Source organism: Otolemur garnettii, unplaced genomic scaffold, assembly GCF_000181295.1.
Source record: "Otolemur garnettii isolate 467f Iridium unplaced genomic scaffold, OtoGar3 scaffold00141, whole genome shotgun sequence".
Classification (NCBI taxonomy): Eukaryota; Metazoa; Chordata; class Mammalia; order Primates; family Galagidae; genus Otolemur; species Otolemur garnettii.
In genome coordinates this window covers 3,913,263-3,933,849 of record NW_003852536.1, presented here as the reverse complement: position 1 = coordinate 3,933,849, position 20,587 = coordinate 3,913,263, and the positions used below count along the sequence as shown (strand labels likewise).

Sequence of the window (20,587 nt, the reverse complement as noted above, 5' to 3'; positions counted from 1 at the left end):
TATTTACTCATAATCTAACATGACCAGTCTATTTACTTCTTTGTCAGCCTGGAATTTCTTCTCAGTGCACTGAGTTTTAGCTCCATCATTTCTATCACTTCTTGTATCCCATCACTGACTATTTCTTGAATTACTTTCTAAGTTTTGCTAAAAATAAGTGTCACACAGTTTGGTTGTCATTCCTCTCTTGGGAGGCAATCTGTTTCTTGCTGTCTGAAAGCTTTTAAGATGATCTTTTTTGCCTTAGTGTTCAGGAATTTTCAGAAGATGTGTAAAAGAACGTGTTGGGGGTCCTTTTTTAGTACTCAGTTGACCCTTTAGTCTGAAGGCCTTCTGGTCTGACAAATTTTATTTGATATTTATTTATTTTTATATTTATTTTAGTTCTTCTAATCCTTTCGTTAATCCTATAAATTCTATAAATGCTGGTTTCCTCTCATTGAGCTTTCATGTCCTCAGTATCGTCTCAATCTTTTCCATCTCTTTATTTTTGGTTATTCATTCTAAGATATTCCCTGAAATTTATTTCTAATCTTTGTGTCAGTTTTTGCTTTCAGTCATTGTATACTCAATTTAAAATTCCTCTTCCATGTGCTCAGGTTTTTTCCAGCTGATTTGTTCTATACATGTAGTATCTGTATCTTTGCACATGCTCTACAGCTGGAGATTAACTGATTTTCTGTTCTGTTTTCACCAGGATCAACTCCTCTTTTGTTCCTTCTGCTATTTCTCTTTTATGCTCTCTAGATTTTTCTCATCTGCGTGGTGATCCTCAGTCGTCTATCCACATTCTTTTTTTTTTAAGAGTCTCACTCTGTCACCCTGCATACAGTGCCCTGGCATCATAATCGTTCACAGCAACCTCAAACTCCTGGGCTTAATTGATCTTCTTGCCTCGGCCTCTCAAGTAGCTGGGACTACAGGCGCCTGCCACAACACCCAGTCAGTTTTTCTATTTTAGTAGAGATGGGGTCTTACTCTTGCTCAGGCTGTCTCAAATTCATGAGCTCGAGAGATCCACCCACCTCAGCCTCACAGAGTGCTGGGATTACAGGTATGAGCCACCTCCCCCAGGTTGTTCACATTCTTGAATGGTAGATGAAGCAAATTTGTTGAGCACAGCTTTTTGTTCTGAACGAGAAAACTAATCATAAACTGCCCTACATAGATTTAGAAAACATTTGTGAGTGCACTTCATTTTTTAAGAGCATGAAGTGGGGAAGTAGATGGTCCATTTGAGTACTCCGCTCTGACTTCCAGAGATGTCCAGTAAAAGAGGGTGCCGACTCCCACACCTGGGATCCTCATCTTTCCAAAACAGACTACTTAGTAACAGCAGTGTGTAGTAAAGGCAGCTATTTTTATTCTGATGATATAAACGCTACACTCAGTAACTCTGGCTGGAGACATGAGTGGGATTAGACTGACCCAGCTGTTGTAACCAAAGTAAGTTAAAACTTGCACTGAGCTTTATTATATACTCCTCCTCCTTAGGACATGGTAAAAAGATATTGAAAATCATGTGGGGATCTATCAGGTAGAAAAAAATGCCCACTTTGGCTACAGTCCTTTCTTTTCCCTGTTCTGGACTGTGATACCCTCTACTATATTTATGTCACTAATATACCAATTGCTTCCCATGTCCCTAACTTCATAAAATGTACTTACACTGTAAAATATAGGAATTCAAACCAAGGATCTTCGGAGAAGTGATGGATTCCAAGGCTACAGTAGGGGAAATATTAGAGGAGTGTGGATAATTTTGTGGTGCCACAAAGTAGGGAGCTGTTAAAATAAGGATATGTCACAAGGGCACAGGAACAACGTGAATGCTCTTACTGGCCAAAGCCAGAATAATTCTAGCAATAAAATAAATGATAGCACTGTATTACCACCTATAGGATAAAATAAATATCCACGACTTTGTGCCAATATAAATAACTGGATAAATAGGCCAGGCACAGGGCCTGACACCTGTTATGCCAGCATTTGGGGAGGCTGAGGTGGGAGGACTGCTTGAGGCCAGCAGCTTAAGACCAGTCTGGGCAACATAAAGAGATCCCATGGCTACAAAAGAAAAATTTTTAAAGTAGCTGGTCATAGTGTATGCTTCTAGTCCCAGCTACTCAAGAGGCTGAGGCAGGAAGATCACTCGAGCCCAGAAGTTCTAGGCCAAGCGTCCTCAAACTACGGCCTGCGGGCCACATGCAGCCCGCCTAGGACATTTATCCCGTCCACCAGGTGTTTTTGCCACTGCTGCCTGTCCTGCTTAGCAGCTGACTGGTCCTGGGTCCCGCAGTCCAACCCTCCAATTGTCTTGAGGGACAGTGAACTGGCCCCATTTAAAAAGTTTGAGGACCCCTGGCTAGGCTGCAGTGAGCTATGATAGAGCCACTGCATTCTAGCCTGGGCAACAGAGTGAGACCCTGTCTTTAAAACAAAGATAAAGTAAAAACTGAATAAATAAACATAGGAGAAAAAAATACTCTCTGGCAAAGTAGGAAACACCAGAAATCCATCTCCTCACCTAGAGAACAACTGCATTGGAAGAATCTACCTGAGCTAACTATGGTATTTGGGAAATCCAGAGAGTACTGAAGGCTTGCAACTTCCAAGAAAGAGCCTGCATGGTAAGCTTTGATTAATTTTGGTCAATTTCTGCGCTTATTTGGGTACCAGATTCCCATTCCCCACACCCAGCCCAAGGACAGACAGGCAGGTATATGTTTGCAACTAGAGCAGCCTGAACACTGCTTGTGAGACTGTAAGGTGAGCAGGTCCTTGCTTTACAGATGCTAAGAATCTATGTTGTAATCACGCACACAGGGAAATATAGAGAGTTACTGTATGTGCCCAAGGAAATACACAGGCTCAGGAAAACAAAGCAAAACAAAACAAAACAAAACATAGTAAGACCTGATGTTTATACATCAGAAAGATACCAGCAAACACTAGACATGGGGACAGGGAGAGAATGTGACCTCCAGAGTTACCACATTATAAGATTCAAATGGTCAGTTTTCAACAAAAAAATCATAAGGTGAGGATGGGGGGCAGAGGGGTGTGGGACAAGGTGGCATGGCAAGGCACAAGCACCTGGGACATGGAGCGCTAAAGCTGGGGATGCTTTTCAGATCCTTCAGCCTTGTGCAAGGAGAAGACGAGAACGCTGACATTATTCTCTGAGCTATGAGAAAAGAGTGATGCACCTGGGTCAGGCTGTCTGTGAGTATGAAGTGGTTGGGGGAATCCAAGAACATGGTGGTGAACAGCAGGAGAAATGGGGGTGAGATGTCCAATGACCATCACCAGAATCAACCACAATCACGGCACAAGGGGAAAGGACACCCCGAGGCTGGCAAAAATGCAGTCGAGACAAAGTCAAGCAGATGTAATGGCAATTCAGGATCTGAAGGACAAAGTCGTTACGTACCTACCATCTTCTGGAATGTCCTGGAAGAATTCTCTGAAAATGCTAACCAGTTTGGTTCCTGATCCCTAGTTAGGTTTTCAAACACAGGAAATGAATACTACCACCTTTCCTTTGAGGAGCTCAAGGAATGTTTCAGAATGTGACAGCTTTCCTCACAACCACCCTGTGAGATTTCGGCCTATTAAAGGAAGGCAAGAAGAACGAAAGGAAATAATTGAACATTGTAAGAAAGATGAAGCTCGGAGAAAGCCTTTGCACGTTTGACTTCAGGTGGATGGGCGTGACACTATTTTTTCAACAAGAGCAAAACGCAGGAGAAATTATTCAAGGAACGTGCCTTTATTTACTTGCTAATGTTTGCAACGGACAGTGGATTTGAATTATTGCCATATAATTGACAGTTATCGGAACAAAATGGAGGGGAGTTGCAACAACAGAGTGGAATCAAAATAACAAAATAGCATTACTGGTGGGTTGTATTGCCGAATTTTCAGAAACTAAAGAGAATATGCTACTTAGACACTGAGAAAATGGCCTCAGTGTCACGTATTCCACAAGGAAAAACTGTGCTCAACTCTGGCTGGGTCCTGCTGCATTTATAAACCACGACTGCAGACCTAAGTTTGTGTCAACTGGTCAAGATACAGCATGTGTGAAGGACAGAGCTGTAGAGAAGCAGAGTTTGTGTAGGCTATTAAAGGTGGTATAAATTCAAATTAGAATATTACAACTTTAGGATATTTAATACAATCTTTCTGGTATCCACAAAGACAACAGCTATAGAAAATAACAAGAAAATTAAAATGTTTCACTCAAAAACAAGTAAACCCAAAAAACGACAGTAATGCAGATAATGAGGGACAAAAAATGCTTTAAAACATAGAAAATAAGTAACAAAATGGCATAAGTCCCTCCTTATCAGTAATTACTTTAAATGTAAATGGATTAAACAATCCAATTAAAAGACAGAAATTGGAAGAATTACACAAAAAGTATGATCCAACACAATGCTACCTGTAAGAGATTTGCTTGAGGTCCAAACACACAAAGGTTAAAAGTAAAGGCGGAAAAAGGCTATTCCTTGCAAATACGGTGTCTCCCTTATCAAGAGAGGTTATTTTGCAACACTCCCAATTAGATGCCTAAAGCCACAGATGGTACAAAACCCTATGGCAGGTATAGTTATCCCTTGGTATCTGTAGAGGATTGGTTTCAAGACCTCCTGTGGATACCAAAATCCACAGATGCCTGAATCCTTGTATAAAACGGAACAGTATTTGCGTATAACCTACACACATCGTCCTGGATAATGTGAATCACCTCTAGAATATTTATAAGACCTAATACAATGTAGATGCTATACAAATAGTTGTTATACTGGTTTTGTTTGTATTATTTTTATTGTTTTTTAAAATATTTTCAATCCTTGGTTGGTTTAATCTGTAGATGAAGAAACCACAGTTATCAAAGGCTGACTATATACATTATGTTTTCCTATATATACATACCTATAATGAAGCATATTCATTATAGATGGATTTAAAATTAGAATAACAGCAATAAGAAAATAGAACAATGAGAATAACACACTGTAATAAAATTTTTGTGAATATGGTATCTCTCTGTCAAAATATCTTACTTTACTTCATCTATTTATGGACCATGGCTGACTGTAATTTAACTCAGAGAAAGCAAAAAAGCAGATGGAAGAAGAACTGGAGCAACAGGAAGAAAGCAGAAACTAATATCAGACAAAAAATATCTCAAGCTGGGTTCAGTGGCTCACACCTGTAATCCTAGCACTCTGGGAGGCCAGGGAGGGTGGATGGCTTGAGCTCAGGAGTTTGAGACCCGTCTGAGCAAGACTGAGACCTCATCTCTAAAAATAGCTGGGTGTTGTGGTGGGCGCCTATAGTCCCACCTATTCGGAAGGCTAAGGCAAGAAGATCACTTGAGCCCAAGAGTTTGAGGTTGCCATGAGCTCCGACACCATGGTACTCTACTGAGGGCAACAACGTGAGACTCTGTCTCCCCCATCCCAACAAAAAATGTAAATGGAAAGAGACATTTAAATACAAGAGACAAAGACATTACTGATAAAAAGACCCAACAGAGGCCGGGCGTGGTGGCTCATGCCTGTTATCCCAGCGCCATGGGAGGCCGAGGAGGGTGGATCGCCTGAGCTCAGCTGAGTTTGAGACCAGCAGAAGACCAGTATGGGAGCCAGAGTGAGCCAGAGTGAGACTCTGTCTCTACAAAAAAAAAAAAAAAAAGCCAGGGGGCCAGGTGTTGTGGCGGGTGCCTATAATCCCAGCTACTTGGGAGGCAAAGGGCAAAAGAATCACTAAAGAAAGAAAAAAAAAATTAAAAAAACAAAAATAGAAAACCCTTCAAACTAAGATAAGTGAAAGCCAGATGAAATTGAAAGCAAAAAAAAAATTAAAAACGACCCAACACAACAAGAAGACACAATGACCACATACATTTACATACCTACTAAAAGACCATCAAGATATATAAAGTAAAAACTGACAAAACTGAAGAAAGAAACAGACCATTCTATAAGAAATGAAGATTTCAATAGCCCACACACTCTCAACAATCCAGACAGAAGCTAAGGCAACAGAAGATTCAAACAATACAATAAAGCAAGAGATCTCAGGGACATATGCAAAACACTCTACCTAACAAACAGAATACACGCTCTTCTCAAGTGTACATGAGAAAGTCCCCAGGATACACTACATGGTGGGTGACAAATTAAGGCTAAATACATTTAAAAAGACAAATATAAAGTATCTTCTCCAACTACAATGGGATGAAGCAGAAATAATAAAAAGAAAACTAGAAAATCCACAAATTTGTGGAAATTAAATAACAGACTCTTAACCAATGGTTCAAAGAAGAAATCACAAGGTAAATGAGAAAATAACTTAGAGATGAATAAAAAGCAAAATACAACCCTACCAAAACTTACAGGATGCAGAAAAAGCAGTTATACTAAGTGGGAATTTAAAGCTATAAATGTTTATATTAAGAAAAAAAAAGAGGGCGTCGCCTATAGCTCAAAGGAGTCGGCTGCTGACCCCATATGCCGGAGGTGATGGGTTCAAACCCAGGCCTGGCCAAAAACCGCAAAAAACATATATATAAATAAATTAAAAAGATCACTTTGAAGACGAGACATGTGAAATGCTTCAGCTTACAAGTTTGAAACTAGCCTGAGCAAGAGTGAGACCTCCATCTCTACATAAAATAGAAAAAATAGCCAAGCATTGTGGCAGGAACCTGTAGACCCAGGTACTTGGGAGGCTGAGGCAGAAGGATCCCTTGAGCCTGAGAGTTTGAGGTTGCTGTGAGCTGTGATGCCATGGTACTCTATCCAGGGTGACAGAGTGAGACTCTGTCTCTAAATAAATAAATAAATAAGATCTCAACACAATCACCTAACTTTATAATTTAAGGAACTTGGGAAAAAACTAAACCTAAAGCAAAAAAGGAAGGAAAAAGTAAAGATGAAATCAAAGACTTAAAAAATGGAGAAAAAAAGAAAATCAACAGAAGTTGGTTCTTTGAAAAGATTAACAGACTGACAACTTTCAGTTATACTGATTAAGAATAAATGTCTTCAGAATGAAAGAAACATAAAATCACCATTAGAACAATAGTAATAATTACTGTAGACAAAATCCACTGATGGATGTTAAAATTAGATGAAAGTTTAAGAAGAAACAGGATATTCATTCAGTCTAAGATTATTTCCTCTAAGATATTTATCAATTACAAAGGGAAAAACAGTGCCTTTATTACAATGGAGAAACTCAGACACCCCTTCGATCCAGTGGTCAATTAATGTCACCAATAAAAAGACCAATGAACATCATTTGCTCCCTAATTATCAGGATCCATAAACCCCAGGTCTTGTCAAATTCCCAAACTTCACAGTGTTAAGCATTTTGCTATAAACTAACATTTTTTTTTTTAATTTAAGGTTTTTTTTTCATTGTCAAAGTCCTTCTCAGTAAGCATTATTATCTTTCAAAAAATTGACAGATGAATTTGCCGGGAAAAAGCAGCAAGGAACTACATCAATAAGTTTTCCATCATTTGTGAAATATACCAAAATCTGTACAATAATTAGTGAGATGAAAACAACATCCAATAAAAATCTTCTGAAGTCTGACAAAGAGAATTAAATAATGGCGTCCAAGTGAGACGAGCATAGAAGAGGAAAAACAGGATGTAACTAGTATATTTACTGATGCTTGATACACAGTGGATAGTAATAATAATATCAGCATATATTTATAACACAAATAATTTCTATTTAATACTATGTTAATTTTAATGTAATTTTATTTAATATGTAATTTATTAAATTTATTTAATAATGACATCAAATATTACTACATTTATTTATTCATTTAACCCTGTAAGGTGGATACTATTAGACCCATTCTGCAGATGAGAAAATAAAGACATAAAGAGTTGAATAATTTATTTAGATTTTTTTTAATTTCAAAGTATCATGAGGGTACAAATGTTTTTTTAACATAGAAACACGGATAGCTTTTGTAATGCTTGAGTTAGGGTTATAAGAGTTACACAGATAGTGTTCACCGTATCCGTTAGGTAGGTTTTCACCCATCTCCTCTTTTCTCTTCCCCCCTACTTGATTTCCATTGAGTTTTATTCGCCTCTATACACATGTGCTTATTGGTTAGTTCCAATTTGTGAGTACATGTGGCATTTGTTTTTCCATTCTTTAGACACTTCACTTAGGATAACAGCCTCCAAAGGCATTAAGTCTTTTCATGGCTGAGTGGTTTTCCATAGTATGCATGTAAAAATATATATACCACCTTTTGTTAATCCACTTGTGAACTGACAGACCCTGGTTAGGGCTCTATTAACTGATAGGGTTAATTCCACATCTTTGCAATTGTGAACTGTGCATCAATACACATTCAAGTATAGCTGTATTTTTTTATGAAATTATTTCTTGTGGATAAATACCCAGTACTGGGATTGCTGAAAGGCAGGCAAGCCTACTTTTCCTCTGGGAGGATTCTCCACACTCTTCTCCATAGAGGTTGTACTAATTTGCAGTCCCACCACTTAGACACTAGTAAGTGTTCTTTTCCTCCGCATTCCCGCTACCATCAGTTGTTTCTGACAAGGGTAAGGTGGTATCTCATTGTGGTTCTACTTTATATTTCCCTGATTAGCAATATTAAGCATTTTTTCATATGTTTATTGGCTATTTATGTTCTTTTGAAAAGCTTCTGTTCATGTCATTTGCCCACTTTTTAATGGAGTTAACTTGATTTTTTCTTGTTGATTTACTTGAGTTTTTTGCAGATTCTGGTTATTAGCCCTTTATTAGACATATAGCTTGTGAATATTTTCTCCCATTCTGTAGACTATTTGCTCTTGTCATTGCGTTCTTTGCTGTGCAGAAGTTTTTTATCAAGTTCCATTTGTTTATTTTTGTTGTTGCTGGGACTGCTATTGGGATCTTCTTCATAAATTCTTTGCCTAGGCCAATGTCTAGAAGAGTTTTTCTAACACTTTCTTCTAGAATTCTTACGGGTTTGTGCCTTATGCTTAAGTCTTTTATCCATCTTGAATTAATTTTTGTATATGGCAAAAGATAGGGTCATGTTTCATCATTCTTCTCATGTGCCTTTCCAATTGTCCTAGCACCATTTATTGAACAGGGATTCTTTTCCCCAATGCATACTTGTTACCTGCTTTGTCAAAGATCAGCTGACGGTATGTGGGTGGTTTTATAGCTGGGTTTTCAGGTCTGTTCCACTGACCCACGTCTCTATAATGTTTTGTGCCAATACCATGCTGATTTGGTTATTACATATCCTTGTAATAGTTTAAAGTCTGGTAATGTGATGCCTCCAGATTTATTTTTTTGTTTAAGATTGCTTTGGCTAATCAGACTCTTTTCTGGTTCCAAACTAAGCACAAAGTAATTCTTCTAGAACTGTGAAACATGATGAAAACATGATGTTGGTACTCTGAAGGGAATTGCATTCAATTTCTAGATCATTTGAGTCGTATGGACATTTTAACAATGTCGATTTTACTGATCTGTGAGCATGTTTTTCTATTTGTTTGTACCATTGATGTCTTTCCTCAGCATTCTGTAGTTCTTTTTGTAAAGACTGTTCATTTCCTTGGTTAAGTATATTTCTAGGTATTTCATTTTTTTTGTAGCTGTTGTGAATGGTATTGAGTCTTTGATTTGACTTTCAGCTTGATTGTTATTGGTGTACAGTAATCCTACTGATTTAGGTACATGGGTTTTTTAATGGGAGACATTGTTGAAATTTTTTTTTATCAATTCCAGGAGTCATCAGTGGCATCTTTGGAGTTTTCTAAATATAAAATGATGTAGTCAGCACAAAGCAGGACCATTTACTAGGTGGGAGAGCCAACTATACTGTACTACTTCCCCCAAAATATCAGTTTAGTTAGTAAGTGCCAGCTAAATACTTGATATATCCTATTCTTCAAAATATTCCTGTAAAATTTATTCTATCAATTTTGCAAATGAAAAAACTAAGGTTGTGATGGGCTGTCCAACACACCTGCAAGATAGTCAGCATGTTTGGCTTCTACCTAGTAACTGTCAGAAGTGTCCCTCCCCAAGTCATTGTGATAAGCAGATATCAACCCCTAAATATTTCCAAATGCTTCCAAGGGAACAGCACTCCCAAAAATCCATTTGCAAAAAGTTATTTGGTGGGATGTGGACTTAGGCTTGTATATATCTGACTTCAAAGTCAACATTCTCTTCAATCAGAGGCACTGACTTGTAAAAGAGCTGAGACTGAAACAAATGCACAAAGACAGAGGAACATAATTTTACAAAGCATATGGACCAATACACTTCAGATGAGAAAACTAATAGCAAATGGCTGAAAGTTACAGTCTATATGAGAATATTATATGTCATTTGCTGAATTAAGTAAGACATAAAGCATAGACCAATTATAAAGTATATCAAATCTGTCTATGGGGGGACTTGAGATTCAGTTTGGAACTCTGAGTGACAGCTGGCGGCATTAATATGATAATAATTTGTAAATGTCTAAACATCTAAGCTGAATAAAGGTATGTGGGTGGGCATTCAGACCTCCAAAAAGAATTTCAAGGTCTATCATTTCTTTTATAGTTGTACCATTCCAGTATTTTCAGATCTACTAGGATGTCTTTCCATCCAATGTTACATAATATTTACAATTTAAGAGCACAAGATCCTCTACACTATTCTAATCAATCCTTTATTTTAATAAGAAATTCAGAACACTAGGAGAAAATATTAAAAAGCAACTTTAGGGTAACTACTGACAGAGGTTACAAATATCAACATTGTCCCAAACACATAAATACACAATAAATATCTCTACTTCCTCAAGAGCTATTACAAACTTCTGAAACCTGTTAACATTATAAGTAAATATTAACACACAAATTACTGTAACAGTCTATAATCATATTTTGGTTGTTTAATGAAAGTTACATGTAAATGCATACACCTGGCACACAACAAATAAAATCCGTAATCAGTTCTAGAAATCAATTACCTTTGCAATAATGACTTCTTTCTTTAGAATCTTCATAGCATAGTACTTTCCACTTGCCTTCTCTCGAACCAAAATAACTTTTCCAAAAGTGCCTTTACCTAGTAGTTTCAAATAGTCAAAATCATTCATTGTCTGAAAAATATAAATTAAAACACATGATATGATTTGAGAGAATTTATTTGACAACATATATGCATGTTCTCAATATTCATTAAAAAACAAATCTTACAAATTTCTTAGCACTCTTAAATGAGGAAGAGTAAGGGTGGCATGGCTGTCTCATGACTGATCACAGAAGCTGAAAATAATTTAATTAGTTCTCAGATACTGGAGAAAATAATTTTGAACCTAGAAGTCCGCAGCCAATCAAATTATCAGTCAAGTGAAATGGCAAAGGGGGAGAAACCATTTTCCCTTATTCTCAAGGACTCAAGTTTTCAAGGATTTAGTAGTGTTGCTACCCCTAAATAATCAAAAATAACCCACACAACATTTCCAAATATACCTAAGGGAGCAATACTTTGGAAGGGAGACCGTGCTCTGGCAAAATGATGATAGAATCCAAGAAAGAGAAGGATGTAGTTATAGGAAATGTTGAGAACAACCCTGCAGAATTTGGTGAAAAGAAATCTAAGAAAAACAGCAGTTGCAACTTCTTAGAAACAATTGGGGCAATTCAGAACAGAAAACCAGGGAATTCTAGAAAGAATGTTTATAATCAGCCTGTTTTCAGTTTCATTTCTCCTTCCTATTGTAAGTCAGGTAATTCCCAGGATTTGCCAGGCAGACCTGCCAATTTTTTATAGTTCTATCCATGGGCACTTTTCCTGCTCTGCTTTAACTATCAACATTCTTCCACAAACTTTCAAAATTTTAAAATCACTTGTCTACCAATGCCTCTACCCCACTCAGCTTTTCATTTTTTTGAACTTACCCCTTATGAAATTCCTTCGCTATTATTTTTAATGGGTTTTTAGATAAAAGGGAGATCATTATATATAAATTTAAACTTAGTTTAAAGATTTATGAATAGCAATTTAATGTGGGTTTTACTCTCCAATCAGAAGTAATTAAAGGTATTAGTGCCTTTTGTGTTTTTTTTTCTATTTACCACTCATGTGAAATAAATGTTGAGAAATGTCTCAAATCAACTTCAGCTTCTACCTTAAGAAGCTGGAGGGAAAACAATAAAAATAAAAAATCAAATTAAGCCCAAATGAATTAGATGAAAAAATGATAAAAATCAAAGCAAAAAATCAATTAAAATTTAAAAACAATGAAAAAGAGGGGAAAAATCAATGAAGCCATAACTGGTTCTTTGACAAAATCAATTAAAATTGATAAACTTATAGCTAGATTGGTCAGGAAAATAGAAGACACACATTCCCAGAGGTGACATCACTGTAGTTTCTGTAGATATTAAAAGCAATGAAGAGAATAATATAAATAGCTATATGCCAATAAAATAATCAAGAGTTGACATGTAATCAACAAATTATTTGGAAGTTGCAAACTATGAAAATGTACTGTAAAAGAAACAGATAACTTGAATACCCTGTATTTATTTTAAAAATTGGGCTTGTAGCCAAAAATTGTTGGCCCAGGTGAACTGGAGAATTCTACATTCAAAGAAGAAATGATACTAATTTTATACAAATTCTGCCTGAAAACTGAAACAAGAAAATACACCTCCCATTCAAAGGCCAGCATCCACACTGCTGGTGAAACTGCAAACTAAAACAGCCTTTTTGGAGAGAAGTATGGCAAATCCTTCAGATCTAAAAGTAGACCTTCCATTTGACCCTGCAATCCCATTGCTGGGTAGCTACCCAGAAGAAAAAAAATCACTTTACCACAAAGACATTTGCACTAGAATGTTTATACTGCAACTCAATTTATAATTGCAAAATTGTGGAAGCAACATAACTGCCCATCAACCCATGACTCAATCAACAAACTGTGGTCTATGTAGACCATGGAATATTATTCAGTCATCAAAAAGATGGAGATTTTACATCTTTTACATTTACCTGGATGGAGTTGAAATACATTCTTCTTAGTGAAGTATCTCAAGAATAGAAAAATAGATATCCAATGTACTCCACAGTAATATGAAATCAACATATAAATAATTACGTGCTCTTAATAACAATAAAACACTACTACAGTCCAGTTAGGGGGTAAAGGGAAGCAGGAAGGGGGAGGAGGGAGGACGTATGACATTAGGAGGGAGGGCGTGAGGCGGGACCTCACCTAACGTGCACATTGTGAGGGTGCATAACACGCCACCTGGGTGGCTCTTCTACAGATGGAACCTCATCTTGGAAGAACAATGTAACCTAAACATTGCACCCTCATATTAATTTGAATAAAGTTAAAAAAAAAAAAGGCCAGCATCATCTGATATGGAAACCAGAGGAACATACTGCAAGAAAACTAGAGACCAGTATTCCTCATGTACATACGTAAAAATTCTCAGAGTCTCAGAAATGAATTCCTATGTTTATTGTCAGCATCATTCGATGCCTATAATTTTGATGACTTTCTCTAAACTTTCAAGTTGCAATGTTTTAACCATTCAGTAACATCTCTCATTCAAAAGAAAAGTAACAAAGAGACAACAGGGAAAATAACAAAATGCCTTTATTAATTCAATTAAAAACTGAACATGGACTTTAAATGTCCAAAATACAGTAACAAGACTAGTGTTAGTTGGGCTGGGCACCCGCAGCTTAGTGGTTAGAACACCAGCCCCATACACCAGGGGTGGTGGATTTGAACCTGGCCAAGGCCTGCTTAACAAAAACAAACAAACAAAAAAACTAGTGTTAGCTAAACAAATAGCAGACAATACAGGTAGACTGAATTTCACTAACAGAGTTAAAGAAAGATATCACAAGATATTGTATAACATAAAGCTGTTTGTGCTGGGTAGTTTCCCAAGATGGATACCATGATTTCCTGCCCGGAATGCACACTCCACTCCTCCCATAAAGAGGTGGACTCATCTTTCTTTTCACCTGAGCTAGCCTTATATCTTGCTATGAACAAAATATTACCAAATTGATCCTATGCCAGATCTAGACATAGTCTTTAAGCCTGGCAGTTTATGCTTTTTCCCTCTTAGAGAACTAGAAAGCCAGCTCTCATGCTGGTAGGAAATCCAGATTATCGCTGGAGAAAGAGACCACGTAGAGAGGCCCAAGAAGATAAGATAGCACATGGGGAGAACGACCCTGCGGGGAAGAACCAATGCACCACATCTAACTGTCAGTCAGCACCAAGGTCCTGGATGTGTGAGAGATTTCTTGGATTTTCTACCCAACTCATGTACCAACTAAAGGTGGCTGCTTGAGATTTATCCAAGCAAGATCACCAGAACTGTCCAAACTAGAAACTCATGAGAAATAATACACTGCTGTTGTTTTTACATTAAATTTGGGATAATTTGTTCCATGGCAATTAGTAACTGAGAGACACTACTCTTAAAACCAGGCCGGAATGTCATTTTAGTTTCAAATGAAACTTTGAGCAGTATCTACCTCAATTTTCATCTAAAAGCATAGAAAATGATATTTGCTGTGTATCCTATTACTAAATTTCACAGAAAATAAAACTGAATTTTTTGGGATAAAAATTATAAAATAGTTTATAAATTGCTTATGACATTTACATATGAAAAGCAATATATAAGTATAAAATATTACTATATTCCTTAAGAACTGTAATTCTTAGTGACAATGAGGTTTTTTAAAAAGTATGACAGCCTTAACTCTGAATTTCACAGCTTCTGTCAGTTTGACTGTCAACCTTAAAAAAAAATCCAGGAATTTGCATGGAAATTAATTTACTTAAAAAGCATTCTATGTGATAAAATCAGAAACAGATTTCATATCTATTTTGACAAAACTTCAGAAAATTAAAACTGTATCTTTGATACCAAATGCTCATGTTCAGAGTGGTATACACAGTTAATTATCTAGTCTTCATGAATGAAATGTACGCTATTACAAAATGTTTTCTTCTTTTGGATGATGTTAAGAGAAACAATACAGTAAGGCTTCAATAAAAAATGGGGACACGAATACTCTTCAGAAAAATTAATCTTCCAAAACCCAATCCTAAGAATTTATTAGGGAAACGTTTTATATAGTTACATTCTTTACATGCTAATGTGGTTGTCTTAGGTTAAGAGGTGCATGTGTATACATAACACACATTAATAATATAAGAAAAAGACATTGCCCAGCCCACAAATTAGATTTTAAAATGAATATAATTAATGAGGAATACAAAGAATTTCTCAAAAAAGAATACAGAAGTTAGCCAGGCATTGTGGCAGGTGCCTGTAGTCCCAGCTACTTGGGAGGCTGAGGCAAGAGAATCGCTTAAGCAAGAGTTTGAGGTTGCTAGGAGCTGTGTCGCCACCAGCACTCTACTGAGGACAACGTAATAAGATTGTCTCAAAAAAAAAAAAAAAAAAAAAAAGGGGGTGGCACTTGTGCTTCAAAGGAGTAGAAAGGAGTAGGACACCAGCCCCATATAACGGAGATGACAGGTTCAAACTCAGCCTCGGCCCAAAAATGCAAAAAAAAAAAAAAAAATCCAAGCGTCTAAAATTCTCTTTGTAACTGATTTTATATATATATATATATATATATGACACAGTTCTAGAATCACTTATCTTACAAAAGTAACAGTAATATTTTACCACTTTTAACTAACTCTTTAGGACCCTTATGAAGTAGTGGTCTAAATGATTTTTTCTGCACTAACTTCTACAACACCCTATAACTATTTTATTTTAATGGGACCTCAAATATATGATCTTTTTAATTATACACTATACAACTTACTTATTGTAATTATACACTGTACACTTATTTCTTTTCTTTAGCTCATATATGTTGAGCCTCTGTAATCTCTACAATTGCTATCCTCATAACCAAGTTATATTAGAAACAAAATTATGCAGGTATTCTACCTTAACATCATATTCTGTTTCTCAAAAGAGTATGACAAACTGTAGTACTTACATGATGCTTAGATATTAATTTTAGAATAAAGCACTCTTGGAAAAACCAGTAAGATTTTAATAATATAAAATCGTGCTAGATAGGTAAGACTTTGGAGCCCTATTGCCTGAGCTTAAGTCCTAGCTCCCATCATGTAACTGTGGAGAAAATTTCCTCATCCTTTCATCCTTTAGTCCCCTAATCTACAAAAGGGGGATAATAGTTGTACTTAACTGATGGTATGAGGTTGGATGTGAGAATATATGTCAAGTGTGTACATAAATGCTTGACAGATAATGGCTATTAATGTTAGCTAATATCCTACTTTGTCCACATGAAGATAATTAAACATTAAATCACTCTATTCTCTTAGAATTCTTTACCAAAACTAAATGTCCAAAATGAAAAACTGACAGAAATGTGTTTTGAATTTATTTGGGGTTCAATGTCTTAACCATATCTGACTTATGTTCTTCTTGATTGCAATTCATTTTAAATGAAGTAATTTACACAAACAAAAAAGGAGCTTTCTTATCTGTGACTGAGTGGGAAAAACTATATTGTTTCTCTTGCAATGACTGAGGAAGAAAGCAGGTTAAACTGTCATTTAAAAAAAAAAAAAAAAAAAAAAAAGAGGCCTGTAGTCCCAGCTACTGGGGAGGCTGAGACAAGAGAACTGCCTAAGCCCAGGAATTGGAGCTTGCTGTGAGCTGTGTGATGCCACGGCACTCTACCAAGGGCAATAAAGAGGGATTCAGTTTAACTAACAAGTAGAGAACAAGTCAATGAAGACAGAAAGGGTTTTCAGACATTTGGCACAAATCAGACATAGCCTATTATCAGAACACCAACTTCACATAAGGAAAGGATAATTTCTTCTAAGTTGTGACTGTGCAAACTTCACCAAGTTCACGTTTAATATGTGGGAAAGGGACAATTTGAACACAGGCAGCCTCATTCCAAGGAGTTCTTGAGCACTGTGTTCTCACCAAATTTCATAACACTCTGGACAGTGGTATTTTCCTACTGAAAGGTTAACTTACAATCTATCATACCAAATACATTCTGAAACAATAAATAGCATGTTCATCTCTTTTCAACAACATTACCTTTAGATTAATCTTAAAATATCACTTTTTACATAAAGAAGTTGCTTTTCAATTTCCTATAGCAGTGGAAAACATAATGTAAATTCCCACAAAAACAGAAATTAGTACTTATTATTCCAGAGCACCACTGACAAAAGAAAATTCTGTTTCCTTCACTGGCTGAGGAGCAGCCATTAAAATAAAAGCCCTTATTGCTAGATTGTTCACTTTCCTACTGACCTAGTGAGCTGAGGGCACCAAGCAGCACATATGGCAGTGCCATTTCTGCCTCTGCTTTCTGAAGAACACAGAATACCAAACGGAAACTGACAAAATCAGTGGGAAAAACATTTTATTTCCAAGTTTCTAAAATAGTATTAAAAATAAGAGAAAATTTCAAATTATGAAGTAATATGATGACACATCAGTCACAACTCCCTCTTAGCATTCGGTGCTGCAGTGCTGAACCACTGAAAAGAAGAGGCATTCCACTATTTGGTTTTAAACTACAACAGGTATTTCAAAATCACACGGATAAAACCCACCAATATATTTATGTATCATCGGAAACACTGGCTGCTGTCTTTCTCTGAATGGCAGTTTTTAGTAAATTTCTTCCAGACAAATAAATGCTCTGCTAAGTAGGGGAATAAGGTATTATTTTCTACCTTTCTTTTATGATGGGTTGTGGACGCATCCATCTCTTCCTCCCCTATATTGTCAATTTGTGAGGTTGGACTACAATTCATTCTCTCCTCTTCTTGTCTCTGCAGTCTGTCTGCTACAGCCTGGATCGCTTCTGTCCACTCTTCCCTATAAAAATGAGTAAGATTTTCCATTAATGGAAGATGGCAAATGATTCGAACATTTCTTTTATGAAGTATGAATCAATACAAATATAGTCTATTCCAGGGTAAACACACACACACACATTCTCATTCTCTCTCCCCGACCCCCAACATGTCAATGTAAAAATAATCCTAAAAGCATTTCACAGCAGGTCTTTAGGTAGGATTTATTTGGACATAGGTTAAAGGGGGGAAAAAGTGGGGGAAATTACTGAAAACTCCAGTTAAAATCATGTCAATGTACAGTTAAATCTTTTGTCTGTATACATTCTACCTATTAAGTAAACTGACTCCAAAAGGTATGCTGTAGTTTTTCATAAATGTTTTGTTTATCCTCTAAAAGTCCATTATTGACATTTTCAGGATTTTTTATGCAGTCCAACAGAAACTTCAAGAAAAGGTTTTCAAAGACAAAACTTTTGTTTCCAATCTTGAAAAGTTTCTTTAAAAAAAAATACGACAGGTATATAGCATCACCTGTATCAAGCTTTTATTTTTTGAAATGTGTGCTATCAGATCAAGGACAAATTTTTTCATACAGATTTTAAAATAAGCTAGTCTAGTTCTTAAAGTCTGTTAGCATTTTAACTGGAGCTGTATTAAATCTATAGCTCAATTTTGAGGGAACTGCCATCTTAATAAATTAAGTCTTCTAATCCATGAACATGGTATACCTTTCCATTTATTTAGGTCTTTAATTTCACAAGGCAATGTCTGTAATTTTCTGTGCAAAATTCTTGCAAATCTTTAATTAAATTCACTCATAAGTACTGTAATGTGCTACATAATGATGTTCAGTCAGTAATAGAATATATATGTATATAGATATATATATGATGGTTCCGTAAGATTTTAATATATTTGCTATACCTTTTCTATACTTAGACAGACAAATACACCATTGTGTTATAATTGCCTATAGTATTCAACACAGTAATATGTTGTACAGGTTGGTACTCCAGAAACAACAGGTCATACCATATAGCCTAGATGTGCAGTAAGCTATAACACCTATGTTTGTCTAAGCAGAACAGTAAAATCACCTAATGATGCATTTCTCAGAATGCATCCCTGTCATTAAATTACATGACTATATTTATTTATGCCATTGTGGAGAACTTGTCACTTTCTAATTTTTTTACTAATATTTAGAGATATAGTTAATTTTTGTATACTGCAACTTACTAAATTTACTTATTAGTTTGAGTCATTTATAATTTTTCTAGACTCTCTATTCATACAACCACACTGTCTGCAAATAAGAGTTTTTGTCTTCATTTCCAATCTTGCATTACATCAGTATATTAAAGTCATATAAAATCTCCAAACACCAGATTCTAAGTGAACACAGAAAAGCACATTTCAATGGCAAATATAAAATATTATTTTTCATTTTTTTAACTAATATTATTTTTCTTATAAATGCAAATGAAAACTGATTATTTAATAGAGTAATATGATATTATAGGAACAGCAAGGGATTTAAGAGTCTGGCTTAAATCCAGCTTTGTAAATGCAAATAGCAAAATAAATCATGGTTCAATTGGATGTTATAAATCCACTAAGAATAATATTTTCAAAGGATATATACGGATGTGGGAAAAGTTTTATTCATCTAGCCAGTCAACTAATAACTATGTTGGACCCTGGATTGTGTGCTAAAGATTTAAATAACACGTGAGGAAGATATGATCCTCTCTGTCAAGTATCTTACAGTTCAGTGAGAAAGGCTCACGGGATTATAACCACGATACACTCGATATAAGAAATACAAAGAGATATGTAAGTATACAGCAGGGGAACATACCTAGTCTATAAGAGTAAGAGAAGGTTTATAGAAAAAGTAACATTCCAAGCTCAGATCTGAAAGATACATAAGAATTCACCAATCCACGGTTATGGGTTAGAAGTAAACGCAAACTGAGAATTCAGTATAAATCTTTAGGGAGAAAGGCCCTGGGGAAACAAATGTGGGGTGGTGGGTAGGCAGAGTAGAAATATGTAGGAGGGCACACAAAACTGTCCATATTCTAAAGACCTACATATATCTGCACAGAGTAATACCGGAAGTGTATAAAAGAAAATATTACCAGTGCTTAACTCTGGTTATAGATTTAGAATTATGAATAAGTTCTTTGTATTTTTCTTTCTTTCCTATATTGCCTAATCACACATAGCCAGCTACTCTATTATTTAATTTTTTATTATTTTTTTTTTCTGAGAAAGGGTCTCACTATAACATTTAGGCTAATCCTGAATGCCTGAGCTCAACTGATCATCCTACCTCAGCCTCCTAACAAGCTGGAATTATAGGCACACACCACCACACTTGGCTCAAAACTCAAAACTATTATTAAGGTAATACTTTTAACATTTTGTTTTTATTAAAATATTAGATGAGCCTGTTAAAAGTTAATGTTCATTTGTAAAATAAGGCTGATAATATATAGCTTCACAAAGTTGCTGATTATGATAAAATTAGGATAACATATGTCCAGGAAAATGATTTTGTGATTGTAGTTACTAATCCTAACTCAGTATCAGAGCCACCTGACAAAAGGGCATTAAGACAGAATTTGGAGGCAAGGAGGTGGTAGCA

The 20,587-nt window shown here is 35.9% G+C and overlaps 1 protein-coding gene and 1 pseudogene across 1 annotated transcript in view; one reads left to right on the top strand and one right to left on the bottom strand.

Annotated features, from left to right (window-relative positions):
• Positions 1-20,587, bottom strand: part of AKT3 (AKT serine/threonine kinase 3) — a 279,485-nt gene that overhangs the window by 100,561 nt on the left and 158,337 nt on the right. The window contains exons 4-5 of the mRNA XM_003798812.3: positions 17,809-17,953; positions 11,038-11,169 (exon numbers count right to left, since the gene is read on the bottom strand). Of these exons, the coding sequence (XP_003798860.1) occupies positions 11,038-11,169; positions 17,809-17,953 (277 nt within the window). The remainder of the gene's footprint in view (positions 1-11,037; positions 11,170-17,808; positions 17,954-20,587) is intronic.
• LOC105887871 lies at positions 3,232-7,629 on the top strand (annotated as a pseudogene).